The sequence below is a fragment of the Phoca vitulina genome, unplaced genomic scaffold (genome assembly GCF_004348235.1).
Source record: "Phoca vitulina isolate PV1807 unplaced genomic scaffold, GSC_HSeal_1.0 scaffold14, whole genome shotgun sequence".
Lineage (NCBI taxonomy): Eukaryota > Metazoa > Chordata > Mammalia > Carnivora > Phocidae > Phoca > Phoca vitulina.
Window position 1 is genome coordinate 23986029 of NW_022589717.1, and position 20062 is coordinate 24006090.

Genomic DNA, 20062 nt, shown 5'->3' on the forward strand with positions numbered 1-20062 from the left:
CCTTAAAGTCTGAGTATGGACTCTATGAGTAGTAAATCATTGCACTTTAGAAAATAACAATCAAACATATTCAGATATTCTAGGACATCGATCTTCCCGTGCATTGTATGCACTTGAGGAACATAAAACCTAGCTCTCTAATCTTGATTTTTACTGAGATAAAACAAAAATGTGATCAGAGTTGTTGGATTCTTTGTAAGTTTACTTTTGATATCTTTGGAGAAATAAAGACTACGTTTATCAAATGTGTACAGTTTGGAAACTTTATATTCTCTAACACACAATTTCAAAATTATCATGATATGTGTTTCATTTGAGCTAGTGCTTGAGTAAAAGACATTTCTAGCCTGCCACCGAGAATTGCCGGTTGTAAACCTACTTGAAGTGCCTTCTTACCCTCTTCCCGTCCCTCCCTCCTCATCCTCCTCCCTTCCTTCCTGTCTTTCTCCTCTTCTTTCCTCCTCCCACTCCTTTTCTCCTTCTCCCCTTCCAAAGGTTCTTATTTTTTATAGAGAAATAAAAACATGCTACTTTTTTTGAAAAATAGTTTTGCTAAAAATTTTATAAAATTTTGTGAATAGTGGATCCTTAAACAGTAAACCACTGCCTTATTTTCCTCCTTAACGTTCTCTTCAAGCTTAGCATTAAACCTGCAGTTTATATTCATGGATTGTTCATGCTGTCTGCTCTGAGAGACAAGTGTTAATATTAGTGTTCCCTCGTTCTAAATACAGACTCAAGTATTCGCTTCCCCTGATTTCATTTTTGAAACAAGAATCGTCTTTTATTAGGACACTCAAATGTGTCAGCCTAATCACAGGCAAGCATCTATATTAGAAAAAAGAAATTTTTGAAATAATCTTTTCTGCTACATGAATCACTTGTTTTAAATTCATTATGAAAATAATAGAATATTAAACACTTAGAGCATGGTATGAAATGTGAGATTATTTTTCAAGCTCATGGCCCATATAATACTTTTTTTCCCCAAATAATACTTTTAGAAGTGTTTAAAAAATTTTTTTAAAGATTTTACTTATTCGAGGGAGAGAGAGCATGACCCTGAGGTGGGGAGGGGCAGAGGGAGAAGCAGGTTCCCTCGTAGGGTTCCACCCCAGGACCCTGAGATCTTGACCTGAAATAGCCACTTCACCAACTGAGCCACCCAGGTCTCCCTAAAATTTTTTTTCTTTAGGTTAAAAAAAAAAAAAAGTTTGTGTTATTTCTCTGTCAAGTAATTTACTTCACTCATATATAACTAAAAAAAAAAAAATCCTGAGGTGGTGGTAGAATTTTGGCAAAATGTATCTTAACCATCTTTAGATAGATTCCCCCTAAAGATTTGTATCATGTTCTTTTCCACTGTTTAAAATAAGTTACATTTATTAATATAAAAATTACTTTATATTATAAATTTATAAATTATCGGTAACAGATGTCCTAATATTCCAGTAAGTGCTTCTCTAAATATATGAAATTCTCATTTACATTATTTAAACAGGGAACACATGGCCTTTAGATTTCTTTTAATAGCGAAATGAAAATTAAATTGGATTTAAGTAATTTTTTCTATTTTTGTAAAGAAGAGAAACGTAAATAATTCATTGTGCCCTTAATATTTTATAACTGTATTTCTTTTAGGTGCACAGTTGGATAAGATGGGATTCACAATTCTCAGAAAATGTATCAGTGCAGTTGAAACACGAGGTAACATGATTGAATCATTTTATTCCTGAAAGGCTATAGGTATGTAAAATCTAAGAGTCATTTAAAATGCCTGTTGCATGGGTAAGTGTTGTAGAATGGAATACGTCAATGCAAAATGTACGTTCTGGGTGTCAGAGATTGAGTTGCTCATTTACCATGACAGGGTGGGATTTTCCTTTCTGTTTACATTAATATTTCTACCTCCCCCCATCCCCGCCCCCCATTGAGACTGAAGTCAGAGCTGAAATGAGAAGCATTCGAAGAGTCAGCAGTGTTGGACAGCCAATCTGAATCATGTTTTGTACGCTATTAAGATATTCTCACCTTCCATCGTCTTGTTGGCCTCCCTTTAAAAAGTCCATTTCATCGAGGTGTCATTTACATAAAAAGAATTCACTGACTTTGTAGAAATTGGTGAGTTTTGACAAATGTACTGTCGTGTAACTGCCATAACATAGAAGTAACAATCATAGAAGATTTCTAGCTTTCCTCCCCCCATTCCTTTGTGCCCCTTTACAGTCAGTCCCCACTCCCTCCTTGGCCCTTGGCAACCACTGAGGTGCTTTCTATCACTTTAGTTCTTTCTTTTTTAAAAAGCATTTCATATAAATGGAATCATGAACTATAGTCTTTTGAGTCTGGCTTCTTTATGTAGCATAATGCTTTTGAGATTCGTCTCATTGGGTGTATCCCTAGCTCCTTTCTTTTTATTGCTAGGCATGATTTCATTACATGGATGTTTATTCATTTACCTATTGATAAATATTTGGATTGTTTCCATTTTAAATTTAAGGAAAGCTAATCCCTCCCCTGACCGAAAGCTTTCTCTTTATAGTCCCTAGAAAAACAGGGCCCTTCCACTTTGCAGCCATGGCAGCAGACTTCGGAGAAACGAAATATTGAACATTACAAAATGGGCTGCTTCTGGAGGTCGAGTTTCTCTTTGTTTAGAGGCCTAGTGAAATATGGATAAATGGATATTTAATTCACTCTCATATATTGCATACCCCGGTCCCGCTTTGGATGACTTTGTGGATGAAGCATTGCGTTCATACTTTCTGTCAAAACAAGGTCTTTGTTGTGGAGCCAGGTGCCTGCCATGGCTGAAATGAGAGTGTCAGATGACAGAAGACCGGCCGTTTTATGACTTAGGGATTTGCCCATTGATAGTAAAACCCAAGCTACAGAAAGCCTTTTCTCCTCCGCTCTCTTCCTCTGGCAATTTGGGCTGGAACAGATTTTCCTCCATCTTAGCCTGCCCTCAAGTTGAGCTGACAAATTTCTTCATTTTCCTAGAGCTTCACACATTTCCAAAATTTAGAAAAAATACTGTGATTTTCATATATCTCACTTCATCATTCATGGTTCTGTTTCTCCCAAGCTTCTGAAGTGAAGCGCCTTAATTGTATCACTTGTGTGCTTAGTATTTTGATAAATTATGTTCTTTCCCCAAAGGATATGTTTTATACATACTTGCTTCTGACTGAACAGATTAAAATCTATCTAGAATGCTTTCTGATTGGTAGGTGTAGCTTTACGGAGTGTTACATACATTGAATGGAATAAATATACTAGAACCTGCATGTATTGAATGTGTTTTTATTATGAGTATATAATTATTGGATGTTTTTAACAGAAGAATGAGTCTACACAATTTTTTTTTTTTAAGATTTTATTTATTTGAGGGCGCCTGGGTGGCTCAGTTGGTTAAGCGACTGCCTTCGGCTCAGGTCATGATCCTGGAGTCCCGGGATCGAGTCCCACATCGGGTTCCCTGCTCAGCAGGGAGTCTGCTTCTCCCTCTGACCTTCCTCCCTCTCATGCTCTCTGTCTCTCATTCTCTCTCTCGCAAATAAATAAAATCTTAAAAAAAAAAAAAAGATTTTATTTATTTGAAAAAGAGAGAGAGAGTGCACTATTGTGGGGGGGCAGAGGGACAAACAGACTCCTGGCTGAGCAGGGAGCCCCATGCGGGACTCGATCCCAGGACCTTGAGATCATGACCTGAGCCGAAGTCAGACACTTAGCCAACTGAGCCACCCAGGTGCCCCGAGTCTACACAATTTAAGTTAGATTTTCTCATTTAAAGATAACAAAAAGCATAGTTTTTCTTTTTCAAATCTTTTGTTCTTAAAGGTTGTCCATTACTGAATGAAGCTTTTTGCTTTTAATGGAATACTAGACTAAAAACAGTGTTAAAAGCATCAGTGGTCAGATTATATTATTAAAAATGATGAGAAACATTGTAGAATCTCTGAGGCTTTTATCCTAAATTTGTAAGTTCCTCCAAGTAATATTGCTCTTAATGATTTCCTCCAAATCAGCTATCATGGCTGTTGATTTTTTTTATGCTACAGGTATGATTGCCTTACTTCTGTTTTTTCATCAGGATAAAGCAGCTATCTCTGTCCTGTAACAAGAAACACACAAGTCCCTGTGGCTTAAAACAACAGGACTTATTTCTCACTCAAGCATTGGTAGGAGGGCTTTGCTCATCACCAATACCTTGGCTTACAGGTTCCTGGTTGCCTTTGCAAACCAACCAAATTAAAGGTTCCTGGTTGCCGTGCCAGAGGGAAACAGTTCCGGAGGGCTTTGGACCAGCAAGTAGAATGATCTGGCCTTGAAGCGAGTTACATTTACTTACAACTAATTGGTCAGTAGAAACCTCATGGCCCCACTTGACCCCAAAGAGTCTAGGTTGAACAACCCTACCAAGAGACTGGAAAACACACAGAGAACTGGAAATATTTGGTGAATAGCATTAGTGATAACTGTGTTTTTTGTGGATCTACATACCTAAAGACCAGGGGCATTTAATGAAATCTGACTGAAAAATTATTTCTAATCACTGCTTTTAGTATTTTAAATGTGACTATCATTGTCTGAAAACTACCATTTCATGTGTTTGGATTAAAACTATTAGTGTGCCTTTTTCCCTAATATGTTCTTCTAAAAATGACTTTTGGCATTTTTATTACTATCCACCTTAATTGTGACGTCACTGAAATATTTGGAAAGCATCAGACAAATGTCTAAAACTTACTATGGTCCTCAGTATCCTAAGAAGAGGTAACATTTTTAGTGTACTAACATATCTTTGACAACATATATAATATATATTACACTAAGATGATATATACGACACATATATGTGACACTAATATATGATACTAATATATGATATCAATATAATATATGACACTATATAAATATATAATCTGTGTTAACATGTACAGTGTATGTTGACATATACAGACACTAACATCTTGACCTGAGTGGGACTATTTAGCAGTTAACTCTGCTTTTGGGATAATAAGAAACCCGTTTCACTACAATATTAACATCAGTTAACAAATCATACTCATCATTTCCATAGAGTTGTTTGCTCATGAGGTTAGGGGGTATGTGGGAGTCAGAGTAACTGATCTTTCAGCCATTTACCAAATGTTTGTAAATGCTATGTACCAGCTCTTAGTGGATTCAGGCGAACTGACTACCCCTAGGAAATTATTGCTTAAGTATGCCAAGCTGAAGGCCTTTCTAAAGCCAAGATTCCAAAATATTGCTGCACATTGGGATCATCTGGGATCCTCAAAAAATATGACCCGACTTCCCCCCTGCCTTATCTGACTTTATTGCTATCTGGTATGAGCTGGGAAGTGGGATTTTTTTTTTTTTAAATGTTCTCCAGGTGATTCTACTATGTAGCAAAGTTTGGGAACCACTGTCCTTAATGGAAGGGTTGCTTGTATGTTGGAGAAATAGGTGCACAATTATTATTTTTATGGTTAATATATCCTGCCATGTGGGGAGCTTTCTTTTAACTTCTTAAAAATAACCCAACCTAAACCCAAACAAAACAGAGAAGTTCTGAAAAAATAGCGCAGTGTTCTTTTCCTTCCCTCAGTAACAGGTGACCTATCACAATTAAATCCTAGTTCTAACGTGAAGCCAGTCAGCTAACCAGTATTTATTTATTGAGCAGTCATAGTGTGTACATAGCTTTGTTCTAGTCCTTTGGGACACATATTAAAGGTTAGTTATATATAATGCTGGATACATGAATAGTAAACATAGAGATTTATAATGTAAATACACCATGCGATAAAATAAAAGTGTTATACATTTGCAAGAATTAAGAGAATTTGAATGCATGTTGATAGATTGCAGTGTATTTGATGTTGAGGACCGTGTTTAGGAATAGGCTCCCTTAGATTTAAAGGATAGGAAGGTATATTTTGGCATTTAGAGACACCTATGCAAAGATGTAGAGACAGAGTGTGAGGAACAAGGCAAATTTGATTGGAAAGGAAGCATGAAGAAACAGTATAAAAGCAGGTACTCAAGCATTTGCATTTAATTATGAAGGAACTTGGTAAGCCCTAGAGGATGGTGGATAGAGTAGGAGGCTTAGAAAGATAAATATGAAAATTAGTATTGGTAGCCATGTGTGGGATGACTTGAGTGCAAAGGAGCCCCAGAGTTCTGCCTAGGTTGGAGGATCTGGCAGGGCAGGTAGCAGCTGTTTCAGGATGGGAGATTTGGCAGTGAGGTCAGATAGCATGGATGCACCCCAGTGATTTAGCAGATGAAGTAGTAGTCACATTTAGCAGTTGGTCGTATGTACAGGATCAGAGTTCTGCAAGAAATTTCACCTTCAGATTTTAGTTTGGAAAACAAAGGATATCAGGGAAACTTCAGGGTCCATGGCAGACTTGTTGCAGATTCCTGGGCTCAGTCAGCTCTGTTGAATCGTAATCAGTGGTAGCTGGGCCTCTGCTGTAGACAATGTGAGTTCCAATAAGAATAGTCAAGGGGAGACAGGGATTTTCTCTTCTGCTTTTAGGAGGTAGAAGAAGCCATGATGGTTTCCCGAGAGAATAGAGTTTCTGAGGGCCCTGGGTCATGGATCCATGTAGCTTTGGGGATTATGAATGTGAATCTAGCAGATGCAGGGTAGAACCTCCATCCTAAAAAATGCAGTTGAGAGAAGAAATAAGAAAATGGCTCCAAGTGGCCAAGTCTCAGTCAGAAGCCAAGGGCATTTCAGATTTCCAGCACATTGTAGGTGGATCCAAGGCAAATTCTGAAGTGTTCATGGGGTCTGTTGTTCCCTGATCCTGTGCTTCACCTCCAGCCCCTTTACCTGCTATTCCATGTGATGCCTAGTTTCTGGTGCCCTGTAGTAGTTTGTTCCTTTGTGGGAAAACACCTGGTTATTCTCAAGCAGTTTTATACAGCCTTTCGTCCATTGTGTCTAGGCTAAAAACCATGCAGCCACCACGTCTCTGGCTATCTGATGATGGAGAATATGATGGGCTCATTCATCTCCTGTCTGATGATGGAGAATATGATGGGCTAATTTGCCCTGCCCCTGCCCACGCTGCACCCCCCACCCCCCCAGCCCCAGCGTCTGAATCATTGCTGACTCAGGGCTTCCCTGGGGACTCAGCACATAAGCTGCATTCTAAAGGACGAGGAATTGGCCAGGTGTACAACTGTGGGGTGTCAGGAAGGATTTTGGCAGAGGGAAAGGGTGGGGTCGAAGTGTAGATGTTTGACAGAGCATGATGCATCTGGAACCTGGAGGTCATTGGCCAGACCTGAGGAAGAGAGGCACTTGAATTACTCTGGAGAAGGTACATCTCTTTGTTGGCTGGTAGGAGTGGTCAGGTTTACACTCCAAAATGATGCAGTAAGGTAGGCATTTTGGAAAGATTTTTAACCCTTCAGACCCTTAGTCTCTAAAAAAATGTGACTAGGAAGTTCATTCACACTGTCTACCTGCACCCACGTTTGTGAGGATGAGAGCTAATTTTAGTACATAGTAGATATTTATTAAATGTATTTTTAAACTTTCTCTTTCCATCCTCCCTTGAAGAGCTTTCCTCATGAAAAGGAAGTTCCTCATTTGGCAGTTATATTGGCTGATATTGTTAATTATATTTGATCTATTTATTTTGTTTCTGGAACTTTATGGTTTCCTTGGAGTGGAAAAAAATGTCTTATTTATCCTTTGCTTGCCTCTTCTCATCTCTACATATAGTCTGTGTCTTACATACATAGAACTCAGTAAGCAATTGTGTTTTACTTGAGTATTCAAAGATTTGACTAATGCCACATCAGAAAATTATGTGTTCCAGCGATTTGTAAAATTATTGGAAGGACTTTTTCTTCTATATGTGGTTGGAATTAGTACTTTTGAATAATGTATGTAGGATTGGTTTTCATTCCTTTATGAATTTATGTCAGCATCTTTGGGAATTAAGGGTAAGAGTTTAGACGTAGAAAGATACATCATGTTACATGTTGAAGCATTTTATGGTTTCAGAGCTTGGAGAGTAATTACACGACTTCCTTAAGTAAATTACTCCCGTTCCTATAAAGGGACCAACTCCCATGACCAGTATGTTGACTTTCTCTGGAACTGCATGCCATCTAGTTTTTCAGGTGCATGCATTCATTGTAAAATACACAAAAACAAAGTTAAGACTCTTGCTCAAAAACTTCCTCTAGTTGCTATTTTTTAAATAGTCATCATGATTTAAAACTAAATTTGTATGCCGCTTTTGTTTATGAAGTTTCTCTTAAAAAATCTTCCATATGTGAATAATTTGAATATTCACTTTAATTTCTAAAGTATGGCATTAAAATGTTGGTCTAGGCAAGCTGTCAGTTATCCAGTTCAGCACTGTAACAAGCTGTGAATTCAATGGGATAGAAGGAGGAAGTCACATCTAAGATGTGTCAGTCTTTGATTTGTTATACGTAAAAGTGAATTTCTCTTTCCTTGAAAAGCAGAGTTTTAGGTTTTTGGAAAATCTTTTTGAAGTTGACTTGAGGATTTTTCCACTTCTGGAGCACCTCTGGAATTGTCCGGGGTTTTGAGGAGGGGCCTGGTAGAAGATGATGCTGTATAGCTTCAGTATTATGTGGGAGGGAAGATGCCCAGAGTGAACTTGCAACGTATTTTACCATGATTGCACATTAATCTTAAATTGCCAAGGGCAAGTTATATGCAAAATGAAGAAAATAAAGAACAGCTGTCCCCAGAAAATTTGCAGCAAGTGAACTTGAGTTTCTCGCACACTGTCTCTTTTTTAATCATAATGGGTGTGAGATGGGAGTGGGTGGGTAACAGAGGACAGTCTTCTGTGGGAGGGAACCAGAGAGCCTTGTGGTGTCTGCAGAAATGCAAATGCAAAACTGAAATACTAAATCCAGGGGAGTCAGGATTATTCATTTTCTTAATTAGTAATTTTATTTGTTTTAAGAACAAATAAGCCTCCAAAGCTATTAGTTTCCAAATGAGTGGTTGCTGCGTAAAGTTAATAGGGAAAAATGGTTAAACTGTCTTGCTACAGAGTAGGCGTGCTAGGTTCTCTGTGTTTGGTTCAGATTCTGAGGAGGTCCATGGTGTTTTATTGCAAGGGAGTGGCGAAGGGCATGAGCTCAAAGGTCAGTCTGGATTCGAATCTCTTTCAGCACGTATTAGCTCTGCAACCACCACCGGTTAGTTACTTGACTGCCTGTGACCTGGTTTTATCATGTGTCGCCTGGGATAATGGTGGCATCCTCTTTGCAGGCAGGTTGTGAGAATGAAAAAGGAGCGCTTGGGACATTGGCTCACATGGAGTGCCCAGTAAGTGTGAGTCATTTAATTAGAGATCCATCAGCGAATCAGGGCCAATCACAATTAAGTAGTTCTGTTATTGATTCAAGGCTCTGGGAGCATGGAGAAATTTAGTTTAGTTTTTTTTTTTTAATAGTAATTTACATAGGGAAATAAATCACTTGAGTTCACTTTAGTACTTTTATGTGGCGCTTGTAACAAGCAGTAACAGTAACTGCTTTGGCTTTCATTCTTCTGTTCCTCAGTGTCTTGTGGACGCTTGAGTAAAAAAGTGGCTGGGAGGCAGTGAAGAAAAGGAAAGAGCCTCAGGAAGGAGACCATTTAGATTACCTCAGGCTCCCCCTCCCCCCCACCCCCCCAAAAAAGAAATTGCCCAGAGTTGCCCAAAACTGGTTTGGTCCCTGATGCCGCAGCTACTCTGAGGTGGAGAGACAGACGGCAGCAGCGAGACGCCTTTAGGCCTTTCCTGATGTTCTGCTCTCTGTAGAGAAGGGAGGAAAAGGAGCCTTGAAAAAACAACAGCCAACTTCTGCCTTGAGTTTGTGTCTTTTTTCTGATTTACGTAAGTAAAATTTTGTGACTGCTAAAGCTTAAGCTGCATGAGCAGGTTTGGAAATAAAACGTACTTTTATTTAGCTGTCCCATCCATTCCAGCTTATTTAATACTTACATATTCCTGGGCATGCACGTGTTAGATGGGCTTTAGTCCTTTCTTTTTGGGTGTTTCCTATAGGAAAGATAATTGGAGGAAAAAATGGTGGAGATACGGTTCCTTTTTTTAAAGATTAGCTTCGATCTAGTTTCAAGGCAGTGAAGGCCCTGGTTTTATGCTTTCATGTGAACAAGTTATTTTGCGGTTTCATGGATGCTAGTAGAAGACTCAAGACTCCTAGATCAGAGATGAAGGATAGTTTATTACTCTCAGTAGCCAGAGTATTAAATTTTGTGTTGGTACCTGATTCCCAAGGGCACTGCAGAGAGGGTCAGGTGAGATTTGCACACATAGTGGGTCATATTATAAGAAGGAAAAAAACCTCTGAACTTAGGAAACTTGAGTCTTTTATTATGGCCAACAAGCACGCCTGCCCGTTGTTCTAGATGGAGACACTATCTCTATTTTCCAAGGCTGATTCAAACCTGTTCTTTGCTCCAGAGGGAGCTAGTGGAACAGATGGTGTTCATCCGCCCTGGGGTGTTGCCGGCACAGGGGGTGGATGGGTATGATGTGACAAGATGCTCTGTTGAGGCCAGAGTGTGGCAGATCCCAGGCACTGTGGTGCACGCTTGCCTCAGTTCTATAGGCAGTGATGAGATGTTGACAGATTTGAGCAGGAATGTGTTCACATCTTTTAATGGGAGGAAGTAGATTTAATGGGAGCCAGGTGGGATGGAGGGGATGGCAGGCAGGATGGCTGGTTGGATTTTAGAAATAATCCACACAGGAGTTGATGGAACTTTAAACTAGGGCGTCAGCAATGGAAAGAAGGGATGGATAGGACGAGAGACTTGGCAGAAGAACAGAATCTGAAGACAGGTTGGCTGTAGAAGGTAGGGAAAAGGGAAGGTAAACTGTAAGCCTTCCAGCCAAGGTAGATGAAGACATCCTTAGCCAAGACAGAGAATGCAGGAGGAGCAGTAGGTTTGGGAGGAATATAAGGATTGGCATTGGTTTCTGATAGGAATTCAAGGTGCCTGTGACATTTCTGTCAAATAAAATGAAGGTAACAGAAGAGATGGTGGGCATGATTTTTGGAGACGTGAAGTTTTGAGTGTCAGAAAGTCATGCCAGGTGGATGGTTAGGGAAGAAGATAATGGGGCAAACGGCAGAATCTTTGGGGATCTTTGAGCTTAGAGAATATGAGGAAAAAGAATAATTAAGGAGACACAGCACAGTCATGGGTTGGAGAGGAACCCAAGGCAGTGTGTGTAAAGAAATCCAGAAGAGGGGTGATTCCAAAGAAGAGAAAGTCATACCTATGTCAGCTGCTCTAGCAAGTTCAGGCAGGAGGAAGACCAAGAAAAAAACCACTAGGTTAAGAGTTGGGAAGCAAGGAGCTAGAGAATAGCCAGGCTGGACAGGTTGTACTTCTTACAAGAACCCTATGAGACAGTATTTCTCCATTTTACATGAGCATCTGAAGCCAGGAGACGTGATTTGACTTGTGTAAGTCTCAGCTAGAAAGCATTAGACTACAACTGAAATCCAAGGCTGAGTTTTTAATGCTGGTGCTATCAACATCCATGAACATGAGGAGATGGAGACTCTGTAGGCTGATTTCCTAAGGATGCTGGAGATAAACGAAAGAATACAAATTTTTATTATTTATTTTTTGAAGATTTTACTTACTTAACAGAGAGAGAGTGAGGGAGCACAAGCAGGGGGAGGGGGAGAGGCAGAGGGAGAAGCAGGCTCCCCACTGAGCAAGGAGCCAGATGCAGGGCTTGATCCCAGAACCCTGGGATCATGGCCTGAGTGGAAGGCAGACGCTTAACTGATTGAGCCACCCAGGCGCCCCTAGACAAATTTTTAAAGAAGAGAGGAAGTTTGAAACTGTAGACAGTAGAAAAGGGAAGCAAGGAGGGCAGATTTAAGTGTCCGTCTCTGAAGTGCTTATCCAGATTTGAGATGAAGCCATTCTAAAGCCATGCCTTCTTCTTTCCATTCGAGCTCCATCATGGACTTCTGAAGGGGCACCATCAGCCCAAGAAAGATTTATCCTTTGCTAAGAATCTCTGCAGCACCTTGGAAAGTCTTAGTGGAAGACATAATATCAGTGTGGATTCTGCATCTGACAATATTTAAAGCTTTAATAATAAATGGCATTTTATGTTTTCCAAGTATTTCATGTACTCTAGCTCACCCAATCCCTGTAAAACTCAGGAGGTGGTTGAGGAGATTGATCTTGTTTATTAGGCTCGGGTGCACATGAGGGATCTGAGGCTTGGAACAAGTTAAGGTTAAACCTGCCACAGTTCACACAACTAGAAAGTGGCAGAGCTGGGATTTGGATCCTCATCTCCTGACTCAAAGTCAGAATTAATCCTGTGGCAGTAGAATAAGGTGAGAGGAAGAGTTGGTTGACAACTCAGCTTAGTGGTAGTAGGGGAGCTGAATTCTGGGAGGCCCAGGGACTGTGAGATACTCCTTTCCCCCAGGGTGTCCACTTTGAGGAAAGATGGAAGGGCACATTGGATGAGTCATAGCTAGATCTGTCAGATCTGGGACAGCAAGGCATCAGATCTCTGGAGAGAGTTTGGGACCCCAAGTATTACTAATGAAAGAGGAAACTTCCCGTTAGTGTGTAGTTTCTCACCAGCCCTGCTGGAGGCACCCTGCCCACTGGTTTGGGTGTTTGTGCAAGGAATAGCAGCAAGTCAAGAGGTTGTCCGATGCAAAAACACTTTTTCTCATGTGGGCTAGAAACTGGAAATGAGGCCGGCCACATGGAGTACTAGGAATATATATTCTGTTCTGACCGTAATACCAAGGTAGCAGCTAATAAACCAAATACCCTTTGTATTTGAGACTTGGATTTGAAAGGATGAGTCTTAGAGTCAAGCCTAGATGATGTGTCTGAAGAGTCCTAAAGTGATCACTGCTTCCAAAAATATTGGCTTAGACCTGGAATTGGATATTTGCCTTGTACTTTGTCCACACTCATCGCTTCTGCTGGGATGGGATGCAGTAATATAAGTGGATGTGACAGCCAGACTCAGTGGACACAGCTGCCCTCATGTGCTGAGCTGTTGGGTTTCTGAGCTAAGTCCCGGGTTGATTTGGGCGTGGGAAGACCATGTGGATGAAATCACGAGACCTTTCCTCAAAGTCCCTGCTGGTGGGGAGGCTATTACTGTAGTGCAGAAGTGGATTTCTATGAAAAGAGTACGTGGAGGCCAACTGAAAGTGAAACCAAGACTTCATAGGAAAGAAAAGTGCTGAGTGGTTCCCGGCAGATAGTAGCTGTCTGTCGTGTTTTCCTGTCTGCAGCTCACATCATTATCCTCTCAGGGAGAAATTCCAAATGTGATCAGTGAACAGGAATTTCATATTTTCCATGAGCCATTCATATTAAATAAACTTTGGCTTTCTTCTCAACATGTGCTTCATTGTGTAAAAGTAGGCTATAGACTATAGACTATGCGCCTCAGGTAGGGCAACCTGTGTTTCTATTGTGTCTTGTACCGAGCTTTTTTGATACTGATTTTGATACTGATTTTGAATTTTTTGCTCAACTAAAGCTTGTAATGGGTGCTTGGTATGTGAGGCTCATGCACGTGCTTTACACATGTTGTCTCCTTTAATTTTCATGACAACCCCATGCCACCATTAACCTCGTTTTTCAGGTACAGAAGCTGAGACACAGAGAGATTGAGCAACTTGCCAGGTTGTACAACGGGGTAGTGTTAGAGCTGGAAGTTTCCAAGATATCAGTAACCTTAACTCATAATAATTTTCATCCTACAAACTTAAACTCAACAAACTTGTGTTTCTTGATTATGCTTTTTTTCTTTTTTTTTTAAGTGAGGGGACCGAGATCTAGAAAGGTTAAAATGTTACTATCAACTGTAGTTAATCTCTTTCAGGGCTTAAAATTTGTTTCTTACCCTTTTTGCAGTATTTAATTCATTGGAAGTGTTAAAAACAATGCATTCTTCTTCCAAAGTTTTAGAATTCTAGAATTCTAGGGCGCCTGGGTGGCTCAGTTAGTTAGGTGACTGCCTTCGGCTCAGGTCATGATCCTGGAGTCCCTGGATCGAGTCCCGCATCAGGCTCCCCACTCATCAGGGAGTCTGCTTCTCCCTCTGACCCTCCCCCTCTCATGTGCTCTCTCTCTCTCATTCTCTCTCTCCCTCATTCTCGCTCTCTCAAATAAATAAATAAAATCTTAAAAAAAAAAAAGATTTTCTCATAAGACAAATATCTGTGTGACAGATATGACAGCTGAAATCGATCTCACTAGCCAGAAGTGGGTCACATGGACACCCATACATAGAGGAGACTGGCTGTGTTCCCTCTCTCGCTGTGTCTCTCTCTCTCAAATAAATAAATAAAATCTTTAAAAAAAAAAAAAAAGAATTCTAAAATTCTATAAATCCAGTCTCTTAAATTTATGATGTTGAATGTTATGTCCCTTTGATGGACTAGAGGAAATGATTCTTGGTTCTGCCTGCTTATACTTAAAAATAATTTAATGTAAATGTGTGTTTTTGACAGAACCTTAAGTTATTATGAATTGTCCGGTATCTTGGAAGGGCATCTTTGTGTATGAAGCTGTTTATTTTTATGTAACCCAGTTCAGTGGATAGCCTGGAAAGTGCTTATTGGATTTGCACAGACATGTAAATAGAGTGTTTATTGGAGATTAGTTATAAATAGATGTAAGGGACACATTATCAAATTTTTGTAATTTACTGATGACCTGAAGCAATATTCATGATCCTCATCATTGCTATTTTTGGAGTCACCTTTATAGCATATCATTCTTAGCCTTGTTGCTGGGTCATTTCCTCACAATTTTTCCTAATCATTTTACCTATAGTGCTTTTTTCCTTTTATTTAGAGTCTTTCAAGGTTAGTTAATATTTATAATATATAATTATAAAACATATTTACAACTATGATTATTATTTATGCATAAAATTGTATGTTTGTTCATTACATAGCCCAAAGGGGAATTTGTCTTTGAAGCGCTGGGGGACACGTAGACCTACATTTGTAAATATTCTTGCGTGCATGCGTGCGTGTGTGTGGATGCCTTATTAATGATGACATGTGGCAGACTTTTGATGTAAATTCTGTGAATGTGAACCTGAATATTAATGACCTTTCACCCTGTTGTCAACTTGCGCACGTGCAAATAAATGATTCAGTCCTTCCACAAATATCATATCAAGCACTCTGCTGGTTACTTGATGAGAACTGAATGAATGTTAGTTGCTAGACCCATAACATACAGTCATTTATTTCTGTAGAATCATACACCTGGAAAATTCTTTTTAGTGATTTTGTGCCTGTTCATCAAAAATATTTAAGTTCCACTTTGAGTCTTATTCTTTTAAACTGCTATATCTGTCTTTTCTACTAACAACCTTTTCTGTCCCTTTTTATTTTCTGTTCTTATCACTTTACAAATCAATCAACTTATTAATCATTTATTCAGTTTATCCATTAATTTATCCAATTTGTTTGTTAAATGTATACCATGTGCTGAGGATCATGCAAGTTATTAAGAATCCTGAGTTATCAGGTATGGAATCTCCTGAAGCCAGAAAGGAAAGGAAAGACTTTATGGCTGGGTTGGTCCCAAGTTGCTCTCTCTTTTAATTTTAATTCTCTTTCAAAAATTTTACCCTGTCTTCACTTTATTCTACCTTAGTGCTTAAAATATAGTAAGTACACAATATTTTATGAAATTAATAAGAATTTAAATGTTATATAATTTCCAGTCTGTTATCTTCTCATTGATTTCCAGTTTATCCTTCCTTTCCTTCTGTTCTTTGTTGACCTTTCCTGTGTGTGTGCGTGTTTTAATTACCTGTCTTCTCTCTTCTGCTTCCTTTACTCTAAACGCCGCTTCCTGTGTTCTTCTTACTCAATACATTTATTTGCCAGTTGCAGCCACTCCAGCCTTTGTACCCACCTCTGTTGTTTAACTGAACTTATCCACCCTCTTTGGCTTTCTTTTCCTTTTGCATCTAATTCTTTTGTTGTCCCAGAGCATCTTATTTTTTTGCTTCTCCAGCTCACCTGCCAGGGCCTGAGTGCCCACTGGTGTTGGGCAGTTCTCTGCAGGTGTTTTATGGAGTAGAATAGACTCTGGTTCTGGCAGCATCTTCTGGGTTCTGAGAGGGAAGCTGTTGGGCAGAGATGATGATGAAACCTGACTCATTTCCACTTTTTGACTTTCTCCTTAAGAAAGATGTAGCTAGTGCTCAGTGACAGGACTGTGTGAGATTGGAGGAGACAGGTGGTGGGAAGGAAGACACATCTGATTTCACCTTGTCCACTTTGCCCGGGGACAGCTGTGAGCAGCTGCTCATCATGGTGACGGAGAGCACTTACCCTTTTTTTTTTCTTTTTTTTTTACTACTGATCAGAAACAATCTTATTTATTAAAAGAGAAAAAAATCTTTGGGTCTATAACACTTTGATCAGATGATGAATTTTTGTTAAAAGTTAAAAAGTCTTGTAATGACATCAGAGAATGTTGATATCCTGAAAAAATTGTAATAACTTGGATATTTTAAGTTTTTAGTTCCTAATTGTAATGTCTGTTTTGGACCAAGTCCAATCTATATCTGTAGTTCCAAGTTAATTTCGAGTCAAGTCACCCTGGCCATGCCTCTTCAACTATTCTATGCAAGGCACCATGAAAGCTATTAAAAACAAAAACCAAGATTGACCTAGTATCTTTCCATATCTCTGTGTATTTGGGAAGAGAAGGTAGAACACAGGGCTGAAAATCATGAGGTTGGATGTGTTTTTAGAAAGGTAATGTAGACAGTATGTAACATCTCCAGATAGGTTGTGTGTGGAAATTGCCTTTAACGTGGTTAATTAGGAATATTCACACTGAGTGGGGGAAAAATACATAACTAATCTGATGTCAGGTCAAGCATTCAGATTTTGATTTTGGGAATTGCAAATAAGAGATTATGGGCTTGTTTTATTTTTTTTGTTTTTAAGAGGAATTAATTATGAGTCACATTCAGAGAAAGGAAATATCACTGTGGGCTGGTGGTAGAAAAGGTGGGATTTTTATCTGGTTTTGAAGGTCCGGATGGGACTTCTTTTTGCTCACCATTGAATCTCGGGCAGCTAGAACAGTATTTGGCACATATTTGATGAATAAATACTTGACAGTGGAGTAATTTGTGAAGAGAAGGGAAAGAACGTTTCTGTCAGACGAGACCTCTGCCTCAGGAGGGAATGAATTTGGTTACTTGTGGGTGATAGTCCGGGGTCTGCTCTGATGAAGGTGAATATTCCACAGTAAATGTGGGTAGGTGAGGTAGGGCCCATTGTGGATATTTATGTGTTTATGCCTTCCCTACTTGTTCTGGAATCGAGACTTGATCTGATGGTTTACTCTTAAATGGGGATGAAAGAGAATTTAGATAATCAAGAGAACTTAGAAAAATAAAAAGAAAAAATGATGATGTTCTGAATGAATTATGGTCGTGTGTGCTTTCCTGTAAGGGTGCCTTAATAAATGTGTGTGTATAAAATTGAAGACTGTGTTGAAGGAGCAGAGATTAGTCTGAAGTTTGAAGAAATTGTGTACACTGACCTATTGAATTTGGAAAGTGACAGAGAGGAAGTCAAAGAAAATTTCAAAATTCTAATACTTGGTGATTAGACATAGTGACTCCTTTGACTGAAAGGGGAAAATGTGGAAGAGAAGCCGGAGAGACTGTGATAAACCCACTCATGGGACTTGGCATATTGATTGGTTTATATTCTTCAAATATATTTATTTGTTGTCTTTTATAGGACATGTGTGTGTTCATAGATATAAAGTATGTTCCAATTTTCTTAATTTTAAGGACATTGTAATAAGAAACAATATCCTACATGATGTGCGTGTGTGTGTGTGTGTGTGTGTGTGTGTGTTTTACGGGCTGTTTCCAAGCTGCTTTAATAAGAGGTTTATTTAAATTTCATCTTAAAAAAGCGGAAACTGCGTTGAGTAGCATCAATTCCCCCTTGTGCCTTTCATTATGCATTAGCAATTAACTCAGCTTCTCTCAGGTTGATGAATTTGAACTTGATCAATTATCTGATAGTAATTACCAGCACAGAGTGATGATTATTGCTGAGGTAACATTCTTATTTCATTTCTCTATGTATTTTAGGCCCTTCTCAAAGGCGCACGTTTGTTTGACTGCAGAATATGACTTGCTCTTTTGGCTTCTGGCACTGAGGTCAAGCTATTTTAGGTTTCTTAAATAGAGGAGTATTGAGAAAAAAATCCTCTGGTATTTTAAAGTCTCCAGACATGGCCTTGTGGCCTCTAGGGGAAGGAAGGAATGAAGCCCAGTCTTTTCTCTTGTAGCAGGCTCAAACTCTGATTTTTGTGTTTCTTGACAATTTCCTTTCCTTTTTATCAACTCCTGGCAGGGTTGACCTGAATTTTTCTCTCTTGGAGTCCATGAGCTTCCCCATTAGGAAGATGCCTCTCTGCTGCTTTGATTCTTTAGCATTCAAAGCGTCTTTAGAACAGACATGTGTAGACTGAAAGGCTAGTTTTTGCTCTTCTGGTTCTTTGAGCTCTTTGGAGATAATTGAGAGAGAAGGTGTATGTGTTTGCTTGGACTACCATGGTGAAGTACCACAGACTGGGTGGCTTAAACAATAGAAATTTATTTTCTCAGAATTCTTGGGGCTAGAAACCTGAGGTCCATGTGTCAGCAGGGTTGGTTTCTTTTGAGGGCCCCTCTCCTTGGTTTGTGGGTGACTGTCTTCTCCCTGTGTCTTCACACCGTCTTCTCTCTGTGTGTGTGTCCCAACTTCTTATAGGAACATTGGTCATACTGGTTTAGGGTCTACCCTAATGACTTAATTTTAACTTAATTACCTCTTTTAAAGACTTTATTTCCAAACAGTCAAATTCTGAGGTAGTGAGGGTTATGGATTTGGGGGGGGACACAAAATTTTGCATATAATAGACAAGTAGGACATTTGAGAAGCTTAAAAAATGATTAAGGAGAAATAAAGGCAAAAAGAGAAAAGGAAAATAAAGACTTGTTTTTTACAAGGAATAATAAGAGCTTTTATGTGTGTGGTGTGTAAGAATTGACAGTACATGTGTTAATATCGTCTCAATATCCTCCCACCATAACACAAGGTGCAAGATGCTATCCTTGATCTCAGATACCTCATCGAGACTCAGAGGAATCTCCGGTCTCTCTGCCCAAGGTCTCAGAGTTCAGGAGTGACTGAGCTTTGACCTGAATCCAGCCCTTCAGAATCTGCCTGGTATTCTATTCATCACCCATGCAGGGAGGCCAAAAGAAAGTAAGCCCCCTTGGGCAAATTCCAGGGCCTTTTGGGTGGTGTTTTGTTTTGGAAATTTGGAGGTTTGGAGGCATCATCTTCCTTTCAGCCAGTTGTGTTCTTGTTAGCTTTAACATTGGTAGTGCAGACCATAAACACAGGCAGCAAGCTGTAACTCTCTTGAGAAATAAAGATAAGTCTTGTTTTTTTGAAAGTCATTATTTTATTATGAAAGGTTTCAAGCATAAAAACAGTAGAGAGAGTGGTACAGTGAACTCTCTTGTATTCCTATTACTCAGGCTCAACAATTATAAAGATTTTACTAAAATTGCTTCATCTATCCCTTCTTTGCTCTTAAAGCAAATCTTAGATAGATTCCTTTCACTCTTTTCGGTATGTACCTTAAAAAAATAGGGATATTTTCTGACCTAATCTTAATGTCACTCAGAGTTTCCAGATTGCCTCAAAAGTGCCCTTTTATAAGTTGGTTTATTCAAATCAGAATCCAAATGTGCCATGTATTCGATATGCCATGTATTCGATATACTAAATTATGTTCGGCAGTATATTTTCTTGCCTTTACTTCTTGTCTGTTGTGCAAAGAGATATTTTATTTCCCCGGCTCTGCAGAGAGAGAATGCTGTGATTTGGTTCATTTTGATGTATACTTTGTAGTAATGTTCCTTGGAAGTTTCAGAGCTCCTCACTGGACAGGGCATAT

General features: G+C 39.2%; 1 protein-coding gene across 1 annotated transcript in view; it reads left to right on the plus strand.

Annotated features, from left to right (window-relative positions):
* Nucleotides 1-20062, plus strand: part of ARHGAP10 (Rho GTPase activating protein 10) — a 314093-nt gene that overhangs the window by 158934 nt on the left and 135097 nt on the right. The window contains exon 13 of the mRNA XM_032412959.1: nt 1642-1707. Coding sequence (XP_032268850.1) covers nt 1642-1707 — 66 coding nt within the window. The remainder of the gene's footprint in view (nt 1-1641; nt 1708-20062) is intronic.